Source organism: Chiloscyllium punctatum, chromosome 37, assembly GCF_047496795.1.
Source record: "Chiloscyllium punctatum isolate Juve2018m chromosome 37, sChiPun1.3, whole genome shotgun sequence".
Lineage (NCBI taxonomy): Eukaryota > Metazoa > Chordata > Chondrichthyes > Orectolobiformes > Hemiscylliidae > Chiloscyllium > Chiloscyllium punctatum.
Window position 1 is genome coordinate 36,975,000 of NC_092775.1, and position 16,197 is coordinate 36,991,196.

Here is a 16,197-nt window from a genome sequence, read left to right on the forward strand (position 1 = left end):
TAACAGTGTGGTTGACTCTTAACTGCCCTCTTAATTACAGAAGCCATGATGTGAAATGCCAGTATTGGATTAGATTCCCTACAGTGTGGAAACAGGCCCTTCTGAAGAGTAACCCACTCAGACCCATTTCCCTCTGACTAATGCACCTGTGGGCAATTTTTGTATGGCCAATTCACCTCATCTGCACATCTTTGAACTGTGGGAGGAAACCAGAGCAAACCCACGCAGACACAGGGAGAATGTGCAAACTCCACACAGCCAGTCACCTGAGGATGGAATCAAACCTGTGACCCTAGTGCTGTGAGGCCGCAGTGCTAACCACTTGAGGCTCCGTGCTGCCCCCAGATTGGGGTGGACAAAGTCAGAAGTCACATGCCACCACTTTTTATCCAACAGATTAATTTAAAATCACAAGCTTTCTAATCACTGCTCCTTCGTCAGGCGAAGGACTTCACCAGGTGTTGTGTGACTTCTTGCAATTAGGCAAAGGCAATAAATGCTGACTTGGCCTCATACTGTGAAGGAACAAAGCAAGTGTGACAAACCTCGGGAGTACTATAACATTAAAGGCGCTATATAAATAAAGGTTGTTGCTGCAAGTAAATGCCCGCTTCGTCAGGCGCCTTATAAAAATACAGCAGCATTTTGATATTATTAGCATTTCATTATAATTCAGACGTGGTGGTATTTTTAATTAGCATTCAACCACTTCCGAAGGATAGTTTGAAAACTCGGTTGACACTGAGCGAACTGAAAGGACAAGTTCCAGGAAGTCTGGTCCCTCCCCCGCGCCCAGTTTAGTGACTGAGGCTGCACATGTGAATCAGCAGGAACAGGAGTAATAGGGGCAGGAGCAGGAGCGCTAGAGGAGGAGCAGCCGAACCCGGGCTGATCTCAGGCAGGCGGCTGCAGCGAGGGAAGCGGTCCCGGGGATCCTACAGCTCGATCTCTGGCTTGGGCCCGTCACTCGTCTTTCCAGCAGCAAGGCGCTGCTCTCATCTGGAGGTCCCTGTAACTGGGTGAATGCAATAAGGTGGCTTCAAACTAACAACAAGGAAATCATCCCTCATCACCGAGATCCAGCAGCAACTCCTCACTGAGCTTCCAGTCTACCTTTTGCTTATTTCAAATTAACTGATCACAAAGTTCACTCTTATGGGTTACTTAAATTGCCTGTTGCAAATCGTGAATTCATTTAATATTTTTTAATGCAAACTGTGAATTATTTTAAATGAAGACTACTTTAACCAATTATCCAGTGCAGTCCAATTTTTGTTCTCCCGCGTTTACATAACTGAGGTAATGCTTTCCTTTGGGAAACCTCGCGATTAGTGTGTTGCTGAAAGGGTTCATGTTGTTTCAATGTACAGACTAGAAACTAAAGGGTCAGGCTTAATCTGAAAATGACCTCTGGTCATTCATTGCCATGTTTATGCCGATTTTGGGATTGCACATTCCTGGTGATCTGATTGTCCACTGTTATGAGCACATTAAATTTACAAATGTTGCAGTTAACTTGTCATGCGGGAAGTTAGTGTGTGACCATTATTAGTTAGTTGTCTGGAATTTCACTGAGTTACCGTCATATGTTGTTAAATTACGCTCTGATTCCGTCCTCACTTTCTGTTTTGCCCTCTCCCCTGCTGGTAGTGGCCTCCAAATTATGATGATGTCCAGGACCTGAAAAAGTAATATTTTAAAATTGAGATTTTAAGATAAATTTTGTAATTATCAATTTAATGTTATTTGATAAGCTTGATTTTTAATTTCTAGCCCGAGACTTTTTATGTCATCACTATTGTCCAGCAGTCAAATATTGCACTGACAATTCCAAACATCTGTGTACCTAGTCAGTGGAAAAGATTTTGTAGAACTTACACATTTGTCTCTTTTTAGCAAAGTCAAAACTTTTTGTCTTGCACTCATCCGGACTGACAGGCAAGAAACCAAGCTTGGAAATAGAATATTAATTCATACAGCAACAGAAGAGGGTGCTGATTGGTGTAACTGTGGTTGGTATGGAGATGCAGCAGGCATTGTCAACTTTAGTTAGCAGAAAAAATCTCAGATCAGGCAGGTAGTCTTCAATGGACCAGGGGAATACCACAACAACTGGATTTTTTTCACGACCCCGTCCTCCATAAAAAGGTGCGATTATATGGACAAATTTCTTTTGCCTGCAATGATCAGGATCTTGTGTGTTAATATGTAGCTTCTCGAATGTTCAGATGAACCAAGCTGCAAACCAAGTAGATCACCTTAAGTTGTTTTCTGGTGCATCTGTTAGCACAGTCACAATTATATAATAACCTTGGAAGTGGAGTCGCAGGTAGATAGGATAGTGAAGAAGGCGTTTGGTATGCTTTCCTTTATTGGTCAGAGCATTGAGTATAAGAGTTGGGAGGTCATGTTGTGGCTGTACAGGACATTGGTTAGGCCACTGTTGGAATTGTGCAGTTCTGGTCTCCTTCCTATCGGAAAGGTGTTGTGAAACTTGAAATGATTCAGAAAAGATTTACAAGAATGTTGCCAGGGTTGGGAGGATTTGAGTTATAGGGAGAGGTTGAATAGGCTAGGGCTGTTTTCCCTGCAGTGTCAGAGGCTGAGAGGTGACCTTATAGAGGTTTATAAAATCGTGAGGGGCAAGGAAAGGGTAAATAGACAAAGTCTTTTCCCTGGGGTGGGGGGAGTCCAGAACTAGAGGGCATAGGTTTAGGGTTAGAGAGGAAAGATATAAAAGAGACCTAAGGGGCAACCTTTTCACTCAGAGGGTAGTACATGTATGGAATGAGCTGCCAGAGGAAGTGGTGGAGGCTAGTACAATTGCAACATTTAAAAGGCATTTGGATGAGTATATGAATAGGAAGGGTTTGGAGGGATATGGGCCGGATGCTGGCAGGTAGGACTAGATTGTGTTGGGATATCTAGATGGCATGGATGAGTTGGATCGAAAGGTCTGTTTCCGTGCTGTACATCTCTATGACTCTCAATGTTATCTAACAGCAAGATTACATCTAATGTTGGCAGCTATGTTCTGAGGTTTATGAGTAATGATAAGCAGGATCAGCATGCTGTCAATGTGTGGTGCTGGAAAAGTACAGCTGGTCAGGTAGCATTTGAGGAGGAGGAGGAGAGTCGACATTTCGAGCACAGAGCTTATGCTTGAAACGCTGACTCTCCTGCTCCTCTGATGCTGCACAACTGGCTGTGCTTTTTCAGCACCCCACATATGCTCCCTATGACACGCAACCAAAGGGATGTGTTGTTTGGTATAGTCCACCAGTCAGTGGGACATACTGCCTACCTACTTGGCATCACATTGGCACTGATCACAGTATTCATTTGTGTGGTAAGCAAAACATTTTTTGACTGACAGCAGCATCTTGTTCATTGAGAATGGCACCAAATGTTTACTGCAGAGAAGCAGAGTGATATAGCTAGCTGCCCCTTTTGCTTAGATTTTGAGGCACCTTCCTGTTCCAGGGTAATTTCAAGTAGACTGGACAAAGTTCAGGGTTAAAAGTAGTGGAATTATGCCCTTTACTGACTTTGGACAATACAGACCAATTGATCAGGGTAGCCATTATTATGCAGAATAGTTGTGATATGCCCAATCTTGTCATCATATTTGTATGATGAGCAGGTGACCAGGGTGTTATTAACAAGGTTCATCTTGCAGTGTGTGGAACTATAGCAGTTTCCAACATATGTATTGATCAATGAGTGTAAGTTTCACCATGAGTTTAAATATCAGTTTGAGGTGCAGAGTGTTATAAAGTGCATTGGTGACTTTTAAATTTGATCTTGCACTATGGCATTGCTGGCTGAGTCATTAGATTAGATTACTTATTGTGGAAACAGGCCCTTCGGCCCAACAAGTCCATACTGACCCTCCGAAGAGCAACCCACCCAGACCCATTCCCCTACATTTACGCCTTCACCTAACACTACGGGCAATTTAGCATGGCCAATTCACCTTACCTGCACATTTTTGGATTGTGGGAGGAAACTCTCACAGACACTGGGAGAATGTGCAAACTCCACACAGACAATTGCCTGAGTCAGGAATTGAACCTGGGTCTCTGGCGTTGTGAGGCAGCAGTGCTAGCCACCGTGCCGCCCACTTTATTACTTCAGAAGGTAGTAATGAACTGCATTTTTTTTTATTTGTTGACTCGGCCAGCATTAACTGCCCAGAGGACAGTTTTAACAGTCAATCACAATGCTCTGGAGTCACATATATGCTGATTTTCTTACCTAAAGGCCATTAATGAACCAAATTGATCTTTACAGTGATCAATAACCATTGTGTGGACTATAGGCCATGTATAATTAAAAACAGCCCATGGTGGGATTTGAACTCGAGCTTCCTCAGTGCATTAACCTGGAGTTCTAGCTTATTTGTCTTATGACGTTACCACTACGCCACCACCTCTTGTTGAACCTTTGAAGACTTTTAATTATAGATAAGCCTGTTAGGAAGGGAATTCCAGAATTTGAGCCAATGTTAGTGAATGAATGATGGTATATTTCCTAGTCAAAATGGTGTGTGGCTTGGAGGAGCATTGCAGGTTATGGTGTTCCCAATCATCTTCTGTCCTTGATCTTAAAGGTAGTAAAGATTGTGCGTTTAGAATGTGCTGTTGAAGAAGCCTCGGTGAGTTGCTGCAATGTAATTATTAGATGGTTGCTGTCAGTGTGGAGGGAGTGAATGTTGAATGGGGTGCCAGTCCGCCAGGGTGCATTATCCGGAAAGGTGCAAAGTGTCTTGTATGTTGTTGCAGCCAGACTGAATCAGTCAAGTGGAGAGTAATACTATCACACTTGTGCCTTGTCAACAGCAGACAGGTGCTAGGAAGACAGGAGGCAAGTTAGTCATAAGGGTTCCTCGCTTCTGACCCGTTCTTGTAGCTGCTGTATTTATGTGATTGTTCCAATTCAGTTTCTGGCTAATGTTTTTCCCAAGATGGTCGTATATTTTGAAATTAGTGACGGACACATCTTTCACTGTTGCATGCTTTGGATTGTCTTCAAAAGCTTTCATTGAAAGGGATATCTAATCATACATAAACATTGTAAGTGAAGATGCTGTGGACATGTTGTATTAGATTTCATTAGAAATGAGGAAGAGCAGCATTGAGTTTTGCATTTTACTCACATGCTCATTTTTTAAAAAATTGGGCTTCAGTCTTTTTAAGCTTTTTCCTTTTAATTCATGAGGCAGGAGGGCAAATGGATGGTATTGGATATTTTGGTTACAAAGCAGAAAAATCTTGAATGTAATGATCAAACAAGAAGTTGCAGATTAAAAACAGGAAATGCTGGAAATACAGAGCAGGTCAAATAGCATTCATGGACAGAAAAGCAGAGTTGAACAAACTGTATTCTAATGAAAGGTCATTGACCTGAAATAATAATTCTCTTCCCTCTTCACAGATGCTGTCTGATTTGCTGAATATTGCCAGTACTTTTTGTTTATGTTCCTGATTTCTAGCATTTTTAGTGTGTTTTTTTTTGCTTTTCTATTAGTAAACTTTGGAAAATTTATAAATATTGTCACACTCAAGTCATGTATTCTTTTCTTAATTTTAATTACTTCTGGTTTTTATTTTGTTGTCTTTAGATACCAAGATGCCCAAAATACAGCTTGATGGGATTACGATAGATTTTCCTTACATTCCTTATAAATGCCAAGAAGATTATATGTCTAAGGTGATAGAATGTTTGCAAAAGGTAATATGACCATCGTAATGTAGCCTTATTATCACTATTTTACACCTGACATCGAAAAGATTTAATTAATGTTGCAGCAAACCAAACTAATAATTCATTCAATAGAATGAGGAATCTGCTGTAGCTCTGTATAAACATAAAAGGAAGCATTTCTAACACTGCACTGTTGTTACAATCTATAGTCAGAGCAAACTGCTGTATTACTTTGTGTTACTGCAAGAAAAATAATTTTAATACTTTTGTGAAATTGAATGCTGGATATTTCTAATCCTTTTTCACTAAGATTATGTTTAGTTTTTCCGTATTATTGTGCAGTAGCAATGTAACTTACCCACAGTAGGGTTGAAGTTACCACACCTCCACTGATATAGATGCTTCTATTCTTGTTTTTGGTCTCTTTCGCACTCTTGCACCCATTCTCTCTCATCATCTGAACTCAATTGCACTGATGCCAATTATACTGCCCCACTCTTTTATTTCTGGGACTTGAGAATCAGTCTAGAGTCATGGTGAGTTGTATGGCTTCATAATGCAGTCAAATAAGCCACAATGAGAAACTCGAATTGTATCCTAAACAGTGTATAAATTATTATTAGCTTGATCCTGTGCTGTGCTGTTGGCTGAAACATTATGTTTTTGTTTATAAAATCCAATTCCTAGTGGGTGAAAGGCCACAAAACTAAACTACCCTTAATGAGTATAACGTGGCCATCATCTTCTTGACCAACAGCTAATAGGTGGCGGAGCACCGCTGTACTATTCGCTCTTTAATCCCTGGGAGTATTACTAGCTTCAGTGGTCAAAAATCAGGACAAAGACAGCAGTCTTTGGCAATGAATTATGGTAGGCATTTCTTAAACAACCTTGTGTGTAAGGTGTTATCTACTAAATTTAGTGCATGCGGCTAAAACAGTGTTGTAGTAGTTACCCTTGTGACAAGTTGGTGATTTCTACTTGGCACTGTACCAGTTGATATTGTTGTCTGAATGTTATAAAATAATAAGTTTTGGCTAGTTATGTGTTATGGAACTTTTTGCTAAATAAGTTGTGTTCTTCATACATGTGTTGAGGTTTAGCTTTAAATGGCCAAGAGCATAAATTTTCTCCATGTGATATTTAGAAACTGTATGAAGCTTTATCAATCCACCAATTTGTTTTTATTTTCCAAATTTTTCCTCTCTCCTTTCTGCACGTACTCAAGGAAGACTAGCTTGAGATACTTTTGACAGTGAATTAGTGTTCTCTGAAAGGAATGCTTATTTTAAGAATCATTCTCTTCTTGTATTGCAGAAAGTAAATGGGATTCTAGAAAGCCCTACTGGTACAGGAAAAACACTTTGTCTTTTGTGTGCTTCTTTGGCCTGGAGGGAACATGTAAGAGACAGTATTTCAGCAAGTAAAATATCCCGTCAGTTAAATGGGCAAGAACTTTTTGATGGTCGATCTCTGTCTTCATGGGGCAGTGCATCTGTAGATGCTGATTCAGGTAAAATAAACTTTTGTCATTTTTTTCCCTTGTTCCATCAATTGTCTGTTTTCCTGTCACCAGTGATTCATATTAGAGTCCTGTTCTGAAGGCCCTGATCCCCCTCTATCTTCTAAAAAAAAAATCAGTGATTGCTTTGGCCATCATAAAATGGGATGCAACACAAATGATCCACTTTTGACAAACCTGATGAGCGGAAATGTCGATTCCAATGAGATTTATGAAACATGGCTGCAGATTAGAACTCTGAATGTTTTGTTGCTCTTCCTAGACCTGGTGCACTGCTACGAGTTGCAATGCTGCCACCAATGCATCTGTTCTAGTTTGAGAACAAATCTAGAAAATTCATCATAATATTTTTACAACCTACCTTGATGAGCTCATTGAATAAACACCCAACACTGTATTATCTAGTTGGAAAAAGTCTGTATTGCTAACCAATTACACTCCTGATGCAATATCTTAATTTAAGGAGTTTTTAAAACTTCACCAAAGGATGTATTAAAATTAGATATGTTTTTGTATGAATCATGAGCATTAATGAGCGGCATGGAGACTCCGTCGTTAGCACTGCTGCCTCAACGCCAGGGATTTGAGTTTGATTCCAATCTTGGGTGCCTGTCAGTGTGGAGTTTGCATATCCTCCCATTGTTTGCATGGCTTTCCATTGGGTGCTCCAGCTTCCTCCCACACTTCAAAGATGTGCAGGTTAGATGGATTGGCTGTGCTAAATTTCTCTGCAGTGTTGAGGGATGTGCAGGTTGGATGGGTAAATGTCGAGATACAGGGGTGGAGTTGGATGGTCTGCAGAGTGTTGGGGCAGACTCGATGATCTAAAGGACTTCTTTCCATGCTGTAGGGATACTATGATTTAATAATGTGTTGTCAATACCCTATTCCTGAGCTTAAAGTAAAAGTTAACCAGGATTCCTTTCTTCTATGACTACTAGACGAAACGATATGTTGATGCCAGATAGGGTTTGCTCTTTAATGGTTAAGTGCTGTGTAAACACAAAAGAAACCTTATTGTGCTGAGCTATCAGAGACTCACTGCTGCTTCTAGAACTCTTTAATATGTGTTAACTTGCTTAGAGACAAAAGATGAGGATGCAAATGTGTTTTTATAATATTAAAATAAATCACTTTTTACCATAAATTAACTCAGAAATTTAACTGTGCCTGAATATTATGTAAGGAAACAAAAGCCAATGTAAAATAAAATTGGATTTAAAAGCCTTTCATTTACTTTTTTCAAGCATGTGAAATCCCTGCAGTATATGTTCAGATATCCAAAATTTGAGTTACTTTCAGGCCTCCAATGGCCTTAAATAGCTTTCTTCACATTGATCTGGAACATTCTCACAGTTTAAGCAAGGGATAGCTCCAAACACAAGCAATTACGATTATTTTGGTCAGCAGACTGAAGGTATCTGCATGTACTGTTCAGTAAAACATGAAAAGTACTGTGTCACTGTTATGTACAGGTAGTTCTGAGATAAGCACACATTTCAGTAGTGTGATTTGGCTGTAATGTCGCTGAAGAATTAGGGAAGGGTCTTTTGGAGACCTTTGAATAGCGCGATTCCAGCGGGGATTGGTTCATGTGCTTCGTTGTGCGTATGCGCCGATGTATGTGCCAAAGTCTCTGTGCTGTTCTGTGCACATGCTGGTGCCTGTGCTGAAGTCTCTGCGCCGTTCTGCCCATGTGCCAATGTCAGCTGCTGACAGAGCCACTTTCTGTGAGAGGTACTGTACAGAGAGCAACTTTCTTACATTTTTAAAATGTACTCTGTTAAATTTATTTTCTGTTTCATTTAGAAATATGATTTCAGCCTTCATTCAGGCTGTGCTGTACTTGTGTTAAACTTTTGGGTGATTTTTTGCTGTGATCGTGAGTGATTTTTCTTTATATTTTGTTGGCCTGCCCCTAACCCCACTTTTCCCCTCGGCCCCATTATTTCTATTAAGCAGTTCTCTATTAAGTGAGGTTTCACTGGAATGCAACTACGGGAGAACTACCCATACAGTAGAACTTTAAATGATATTTGGGTTTTCGTGCATTCCAAAAGTGAAATACTTGTGTTCAGCTTTGCTTTTGTTTTGAAAATGTGGTGAAAAGAGAGTGAATAATTTAATGAACAATTGTGATTATGTTGAAATGTTCATTTTTATGATAAATTAACAAAGTAACGAACCAAAGGTTTTACTAAACCTTTGACTTAGACACAAGGTTTTGTTAAATAGGACCCTTAAAGAGAGCTATATTGACACATTTACAGGATGACTTCAAATAAAGAGAAATAACTTATGATCTGGAATGAAAACAAAAGTGCTGCATAAACTTAGCAGCTCCAGACACAGATACACAGTCAGCACTTCATTTTCTATTTGGGCACTTTACAGTCGTTGGACTCTATGTTCCGTTTTGATACTTCCCAACCCCTCACCCAGTATATATCTTGGTTTTCATGGTTTTGCTTTCAGTCAGAGCTCATGTTTATTTTCTTTCTTTCCATGGTGTCTTCTCTACAAGCACTGCCACTCTCTTAACCTTGTATTCTCTGACTGCTTGGACCTCCAACCTCCCTTAACCTTTCCCTGATATAGGCTTCAGTTCCAATAGTTCCCCTACCGCCCCCCCCCCCCCGCGCCCCCCATAAAAGCTGTGACTTTTCCACCTCTCTCTCTCCAGTTTCAAAGAAGAATCATTGAACTCAAAATGTTAATTCTGTTTTTCTCTCCACATAATTTTGTTTTGCTGTCAGACCTGCTTAGATTCTTCAGCACTTTGTTCTTCTTTCAGATCTCCAGCATCAGTAGTACAGTATATCGCTTTTATGTTAGTTGATCTGGAAATTGTTTCTTAATGGAAGTGAGTTTAGTGTTAGTTTATTCAATATTTACTAAGTTTATTTCATACTTTTAAAATCTTTTAGATTATATGTGCAAAGATCTTTTAACTTCTTGTACAAAGTTTGGATCTTGTGTCACTTCCAAAGTATCTTTGCCCAGTTTTGGAAGCCTTTGCGTGAAAGTGTCTTGCCAGCTGTCAAAATGTGAGCCATGAATAGTTTGGCCTTGAAGAGAATGTAAGAACCACTTACATTTATATATTGCTCTGAAAGTAATGAAGCATTCAAAAATGATTTATGGAACACCAATCAAATAACATTTAATAGAAGCTATATTAGGAGATATTAATGTGGTTGACCAAAAGATTGGCTAAAGAGAGAATAAATTGTATATTCCAGATCATTGGCAGCTAAAGGAACTGTTACCAGTGGTGGAGCAATAATAGTTGGGGATAAACAATATGCTAGAATTGGAGTAGCACGTGGTTCTTGATGCCTCATTCTACTTAGGTTACTATTTTATTCACCTTGCACATCAAGTTCCTATTTGAGACATAGACCATTGTTTACTCCTCCCTTCTTTGAAGCCAGTGCATCAAGTGTCCTTCAGTTTTGACAAAAGTCTCAAGCTGGAATGATAACCATTTTTGTTGTAATTTTCTACACACTTGTGTGTACCCAATATTGAAGTGCCACTCATGTTGTGCAAAGCTAAGCTTTTAAGTCAGGTTAGTGTGCCCTTCCACATACAATTATTAACAGAATGTAGAATTTTGTTGGATTAGACTTACAGTTAACATTTCCTTTTGTCTCTTCATTGCAACTCTGGAAATTGTTTTACATTATCCAAAGATGGTGCTCATATAATGTTGTTATTATTAAGGTAGCAAGCAAATTTCTGACTGATTGGTCTGTCTGCGCCAATGTGTTTCAAAGTTTTACTAGTTCTGGTTTCATTAGTGATTCGACCTCATTGCTAATTTGTGTTGTTACATGAGTCAGTGACTCATTTTTTATTTTTTACTGATGTGTTAATATTGTTTGAATGTCTCCACTCAGCAAGTTACAGTGATATCCCAAAGATCATTTATGCATCAAGGACACATTCACAACTCTCACAAGTTATTAATGAGCTAAGGAACACAGCATACAGGTACGATACTTATTTTGGAGCAGTTCAGTTAATCTTCTGTCTTTTTCTGAACTTTACTGACCATGCCCATTAAACTGAAGTGAGTGAACTGTTACTAGATTTTAGTCACATACTGGAGTGAGAAAATGTTATGTAAACAATTTTAATGGATGTTTGTTCATTGGCAATTGTGCACATAGTTCCTTTTATTTTGTAATAGCAAACATGACTCATGTTTTTGGTCAGATCCTCAATGCTTGGATCAAATCCTGACTTGACCTGCAGAAAACAGACATTCAGAACCAATTTTCTCTGAATTGCCTAATTAGTGAAGAGAAGAAGCGTCACTGTGCAATTACGGGTGCTGAGCAGACTCTCTAATTGGCTGGATCATCAAGAGAGGAGGAGCCTACAGGCAGCTTGTAAAATTCCTCTGTCTAAAAGGCCTGAGGGTGGGATGGTAGTGGCACATTAGCATGCCACTAGCAGTGTGATTTTTTTCATACCCATCTGCCTCCATTAATTTTGCCCTTTAGTTGTGAACTTTCAAAACCTTCCCATGTCAGAATAACTTGGATTAAATGTTAGTTTATTATAAAGAAAATAGAATCTCTGAATTCTTGAATTCTCTGACACTAAACTTTCAGTAATCTGACATTCTGAGTTTCTAGTTTAACTGCTAGTTATAATACCATTTTCATACCAATTGACCAATATGAAGTGGTTTTGGTTATGTTGTAGGAGGATGTTACTGTAAAGTATTCTGTATATGACAGTTTAAGGGTATTGTTTATATTCTAACGTTTTTGAAGAAATAGTGTCTTAAAGACATAAAGATTGATAAATTTCCAGTTACATTGCAGTCACTGCAGCAAAAGCACAGCAGGTCAGGCAGCATCCGAGGAGCAGGAGAGTCAACATTTTGGGCATAAGCCGTTCAACAGGAAGTTTGGGGGGAGATCTGAGATAAATAGGGTGGGGCTAGGGGAAGGTAGCTGGGAAAGTGAGAGGTGGATGCAGGTGGAGGTTGATTGTGATTGTGAAAGGTTGATGGGGAGTATGGAGTGGATAGATGTAAAGGAAAATGGACAGGTCAAGAGGGCAGTGCTGAGTTGGAGAGTTGGATCTTGGATGAGGTAGGGGGTGGGGAGATGTGGAAACTACTGAAGACGGCTTGGTGGAGGCCTACAAGCCCACCGTTTCTTCCTCTCCCGCTGACCCAACCAGTACCCCTCCACTGACACACTCATTTGATCGGTGGAACTGGTCCTCACACTCAAAAACTCCTCCTTTGAATCCTCCCACTTCCTTAGACCAAAGGAGTAGCCATGGACACCCGCATGGGCCCCAGCTACGTTTGCCTCTTCGTTGGATACGTGAAACAGTCCATCTTCTGTTATATCGGTATCATTGCTCACCTTTTCCTCCATAATATTGATGACTGTATCGGCACCACCTCGTGCTCCCATGAAGAGGTGGAACAGTCCATGAGAAGTTCAGCAACTTCATGAACACCTTCCACCTTGACCTTAAGTTCACTTGGACCATTTCTGACACCTCCCTCCCTTCCCATTCGTGGACCTCTCTGACTTCATCACGGGCAACCGACTCAACATGGATATCTTTTCAAACCGACTGACTCCCACAGCTACCTTTCCACCCAACTAATCTCTGGATACAGCGCATTATCCTCCGTCATTTCCACCAACTACAGTCAGACCCCACCACCAGAGAGAGGTTTCTCTACCCATCCCTATCTGCATTGTGCAGAGATCATTCCCTCCGTGACTCCCTTGTTAAGTTCATGCACCCCACCAACCCACCCTCCACAATCAGCACCTTCCCTGCTGCTACGTGAGGTGTAACACCTGTGTCCACACCTCCCCCCTCACCTCTGCCCCAACCAATCTTTTCACATCTGGCAGAGATTTTCCTGCACATCCACCCATCTCATCTATTTTGTCCGTTGCTCCTAATGTGGAGTCCTCTACATCGGAAACAGGACGCCAACTCGCGGAGTGCTTCAGGGAACATCTCTGGGACACTCCCATCAAGCAACCCCACCTCCCTGTGGCTGACTGCTCCAACTTCCCCTCTAATGCCCCCAAGGAAATGCAAGTCCTGGGTCTCCTCCACTGAGGATGGACCTGTCCCACCTGTCCATCTTCTTACTTATCCGCTCTGCCCTCCCCATCGACCTATCACAATCACTGCAAAGCTGCATCCACCTATCGTCTGCCTTCCCAGCTACCTTTGCCCCTTTCCCCCCTCCCCTATCCCACGCCCACCTCCGCGCTCTTATTTATCTCTCAGCTTCCCCTCCAGCCTCACATTCCTGATGAAGGGCTTATGCCCAAAACGTCCAGTCTCCTGCTTTTCAGATGCTGCCTGACCTACTGTGCTTTTCCAGTGCAACACTTTTCGACTCTGACTCTCCAGCATCTGCAGTCCTCACTTTCTCCTAGCCAGTGCAGCAAGCCAGCTTTAATTACTTAAGATTTTCTTGTTTGTTGATTTTCATGTTGCAATCTGTGTGATGAAGGTTAAGATTATGTTGGATGACATTTGGCATTATTGGGCAATTGAATCAGTTAACTTAGAGTCATAGAGATGTACAGCACGGAAGCAGTCCCTTCCGTCCAACTCGTCTGTGCCGACCAGATATCCCAAATTAATGTAGTCCCATTTGCCAGTGCTTGGCCTATATCCCTCCAAACCCTTCCTATTCATGTACCCATCCAGATGCTTTTTAAATGTTGTAATTGTACCAGCCTCCTCCACCACCTCTGGCAGTTCTTTCCACACACTCGCCACCCTTTGCATGAAAACATTGTCCCTTTAGTCACTTTTAAATCTTTCTCCTCTCACAGTAAACCTATGCACTCTAGTTCTGGACTCCCCAACCCAGGGAAAAGACTTTGTCTGTTTACCCTATCCTGACTTGAATTGTGGAACTGTTTGTAACCTATGTTCATATTTTCACTTTATTTAGAATTACAGTTTGAATGTTTGCAAATGTTCTGTGATGAGAAATATAAATTAGAATTTAATGACCAAATCATTTTGTTGTCACTTTTTATTTCATTCCCTTTCCTGTGTAGACCGAAGGTATGTGTTCTTGGATCAAGAGAACAGTTGTGTATCCACCCTGAAGTAATGAAACAGGAAAGCAATCATGTGAAGGTAAAAAAAAAACTTTCTGAACTGTATTTGAATTATTTTCCTTGTTTTCCTTTTTATGATGTGCCTTTTCTTTGCATTTTTTGCTTCATCTGCTTTGTTCCTGCAGATGCAAGGAGGATCCAACTGTTATGTGACTCAATAAGATGCTATAATTAGAAGGAGTGAGAAAGCAAGCAAATAATTTTTGAAGTATCATTTAAGATGATAGCAGTACATTTGTTTATCGAATGTTTTCATGTGAATCAGAAATAATTCAAATAATTGCCAACAATATATAGTCTGAAAATTTTATCCAGAATTACAAGGAGTGCTAAGCATTTTTTCTGTCTAGTGTATTATGGCCAGATATCATTCTTTTGAAGCCAATTACCTAGGTATAAAAGCAGCAGTCTGATAAACTTTATTCTTATTGGAAAAATGCAGGAAACATGGTGGAATAATGTTCTTAACTCTGTAGTTATGCAATTTCATACGCAGTATTTTTTACATATTATTGTTAAAATTAGGACAAAGGTAAAAATCATGCAACACCAGGTTGTAGTCCAACAAATTTAACTGGAAGCACTAGTTTTCGGTGCGCCGTTCCTTCAACAGGTGGCTGTCCGCTCCGAAAGCTAGTGCCTCCACTTAAACCTGTTGGACTATAACCTGGTGTTGTGTGATTTTTAACTTTGTCCACCCCAGTCCAACACCGGCATCTCCAAATCAAAATTTGGAAAAGTCTCGTTAGGACCTGAGGGTCAATGTTGTTTTCTGGAACTGATGTCAGTCGTGGTGTTGGGGTGCCTGAAATCCCTCTGCACGTTTCAATGGCAACTAATTGCATTTCCTTGCTATTGATCATTTGAGTACTTTTTTTGTTGTAACTTCATGCATTTACAATTTATAATTTGGCCGCATTTATAACGAGGCCAAACTGGTTGAGTATCAACCCACAAATCCTATGCCAGTGGTAGTTTGTGAAGAGTTAGAGAGATTCCTAATCAGCTGTGTGATGGAAAGCAAGTTGGACCTGCTACCATCACTTGCAATGCCCATAACCAGTGCATGTAGATTGCTTAAGATAGCAGATTTTGGACATTAATTCAAACAAAAGGACAATGATTTAAAATAATGTGTTCATTTTCTTTGCTGCCCCACCCACAGATGCGCTTTTAGTATTTTGCTATTAGGGCTGACTTCCTTTAGCAAATTGGATTTCTGCAAATCTTTCATTTTCTTATCATTTAACTAATTTCAGATTGAATTCACCAGTGCTTTTGTAGAGGAGAGCTGGGAGTGAAAAGCAGCCAGAACTGGGACTCAAATTTGAGCTCCACAGTGAGGAGTCTAGCATTTTGATTTAGCTAATGATTCTCTGTTCCTGTTCTATTTCAAGTTGGTGATACAGAAATAAGCATCACGGACCCCTGATGGCTCGGTGAATATTTGATCCATTCCAATCAAGAGGTTCACCAATTTGTATCCAGCTGTCTGTCAATTTAGTAGCTTTTAACTGACACAGCTGCTGGATTGTAATAATTGAGCTTGCAATTATGTTAGGGAAACTATGTTCATGGAAATTTAATGGAATTTTCAAATGCTTTTCTAGAAAAGAAATTTCTAGGTCCTAACACTTAAAAGTGTGCTCAAGACATTATTGTTGTGCTCAGAATGTACCAACTTGAGATTTGATTGTTTTTTCTTTCAGATCCACATGTGTCGAGCAAAAACATCCACCCGGACTTGCCACTTCTATAACAATGTTGAGGGTAAGAACTGAATACTTGAGTTCTATTGAAAACAACAAATGCTGGAGATCACAAAATGTC

The 16,197-nt window shown here is 40.3% G+C and overlaps 1 protein-coding gene across 5 annotated transcripts in view; it reads left to right on the forward strand.

Moving 5' to 3' along the window:
• Window positions 1–772: 772 nt before the first annotated feature.
• Window positions 773–16,197, forward strand: part of rtel1 (regulator of telomere elongation helicase 1) — a 149,462-nt gene continuing 134,037 nt past the window's right edge. For 2 of the 5 annotated variants that reach the window (XM_072556585.1, XM_072556587.1), the window contains exons 1-6: window positions 773–1,299; window positions 5,624–5,733; window positions 7,024–7,219; window positions 11,131–11,224; window positions 14,305–14,386; window positions 16,077–16,137. In XM_072556585.1, the coding sequence (XP_072412686.1) occupies window positions 5,632–5,733; window positions 7,024–7,219; window positions 11,131–11,224; window positions 14,305–14,386; window positions 16,077–16,137 (535 nt within the window). In that variant the 5' untranslated portion in view covers window positions 773–1,299; window positions 5,624–5,631. The remainder of the gene's footprint in view (window positions 1,300–5,623; window positions 5,734–7,023; window positions 7,220–11,130; window positions 11,225–14,304; window positions 14,387–16,076; window positions 16,138–16,197) is intronic. The other 3 variants (XM_072556584.1, XM_072556583.1, XM_072556586.1) reach the window with 3 other exon arrangements.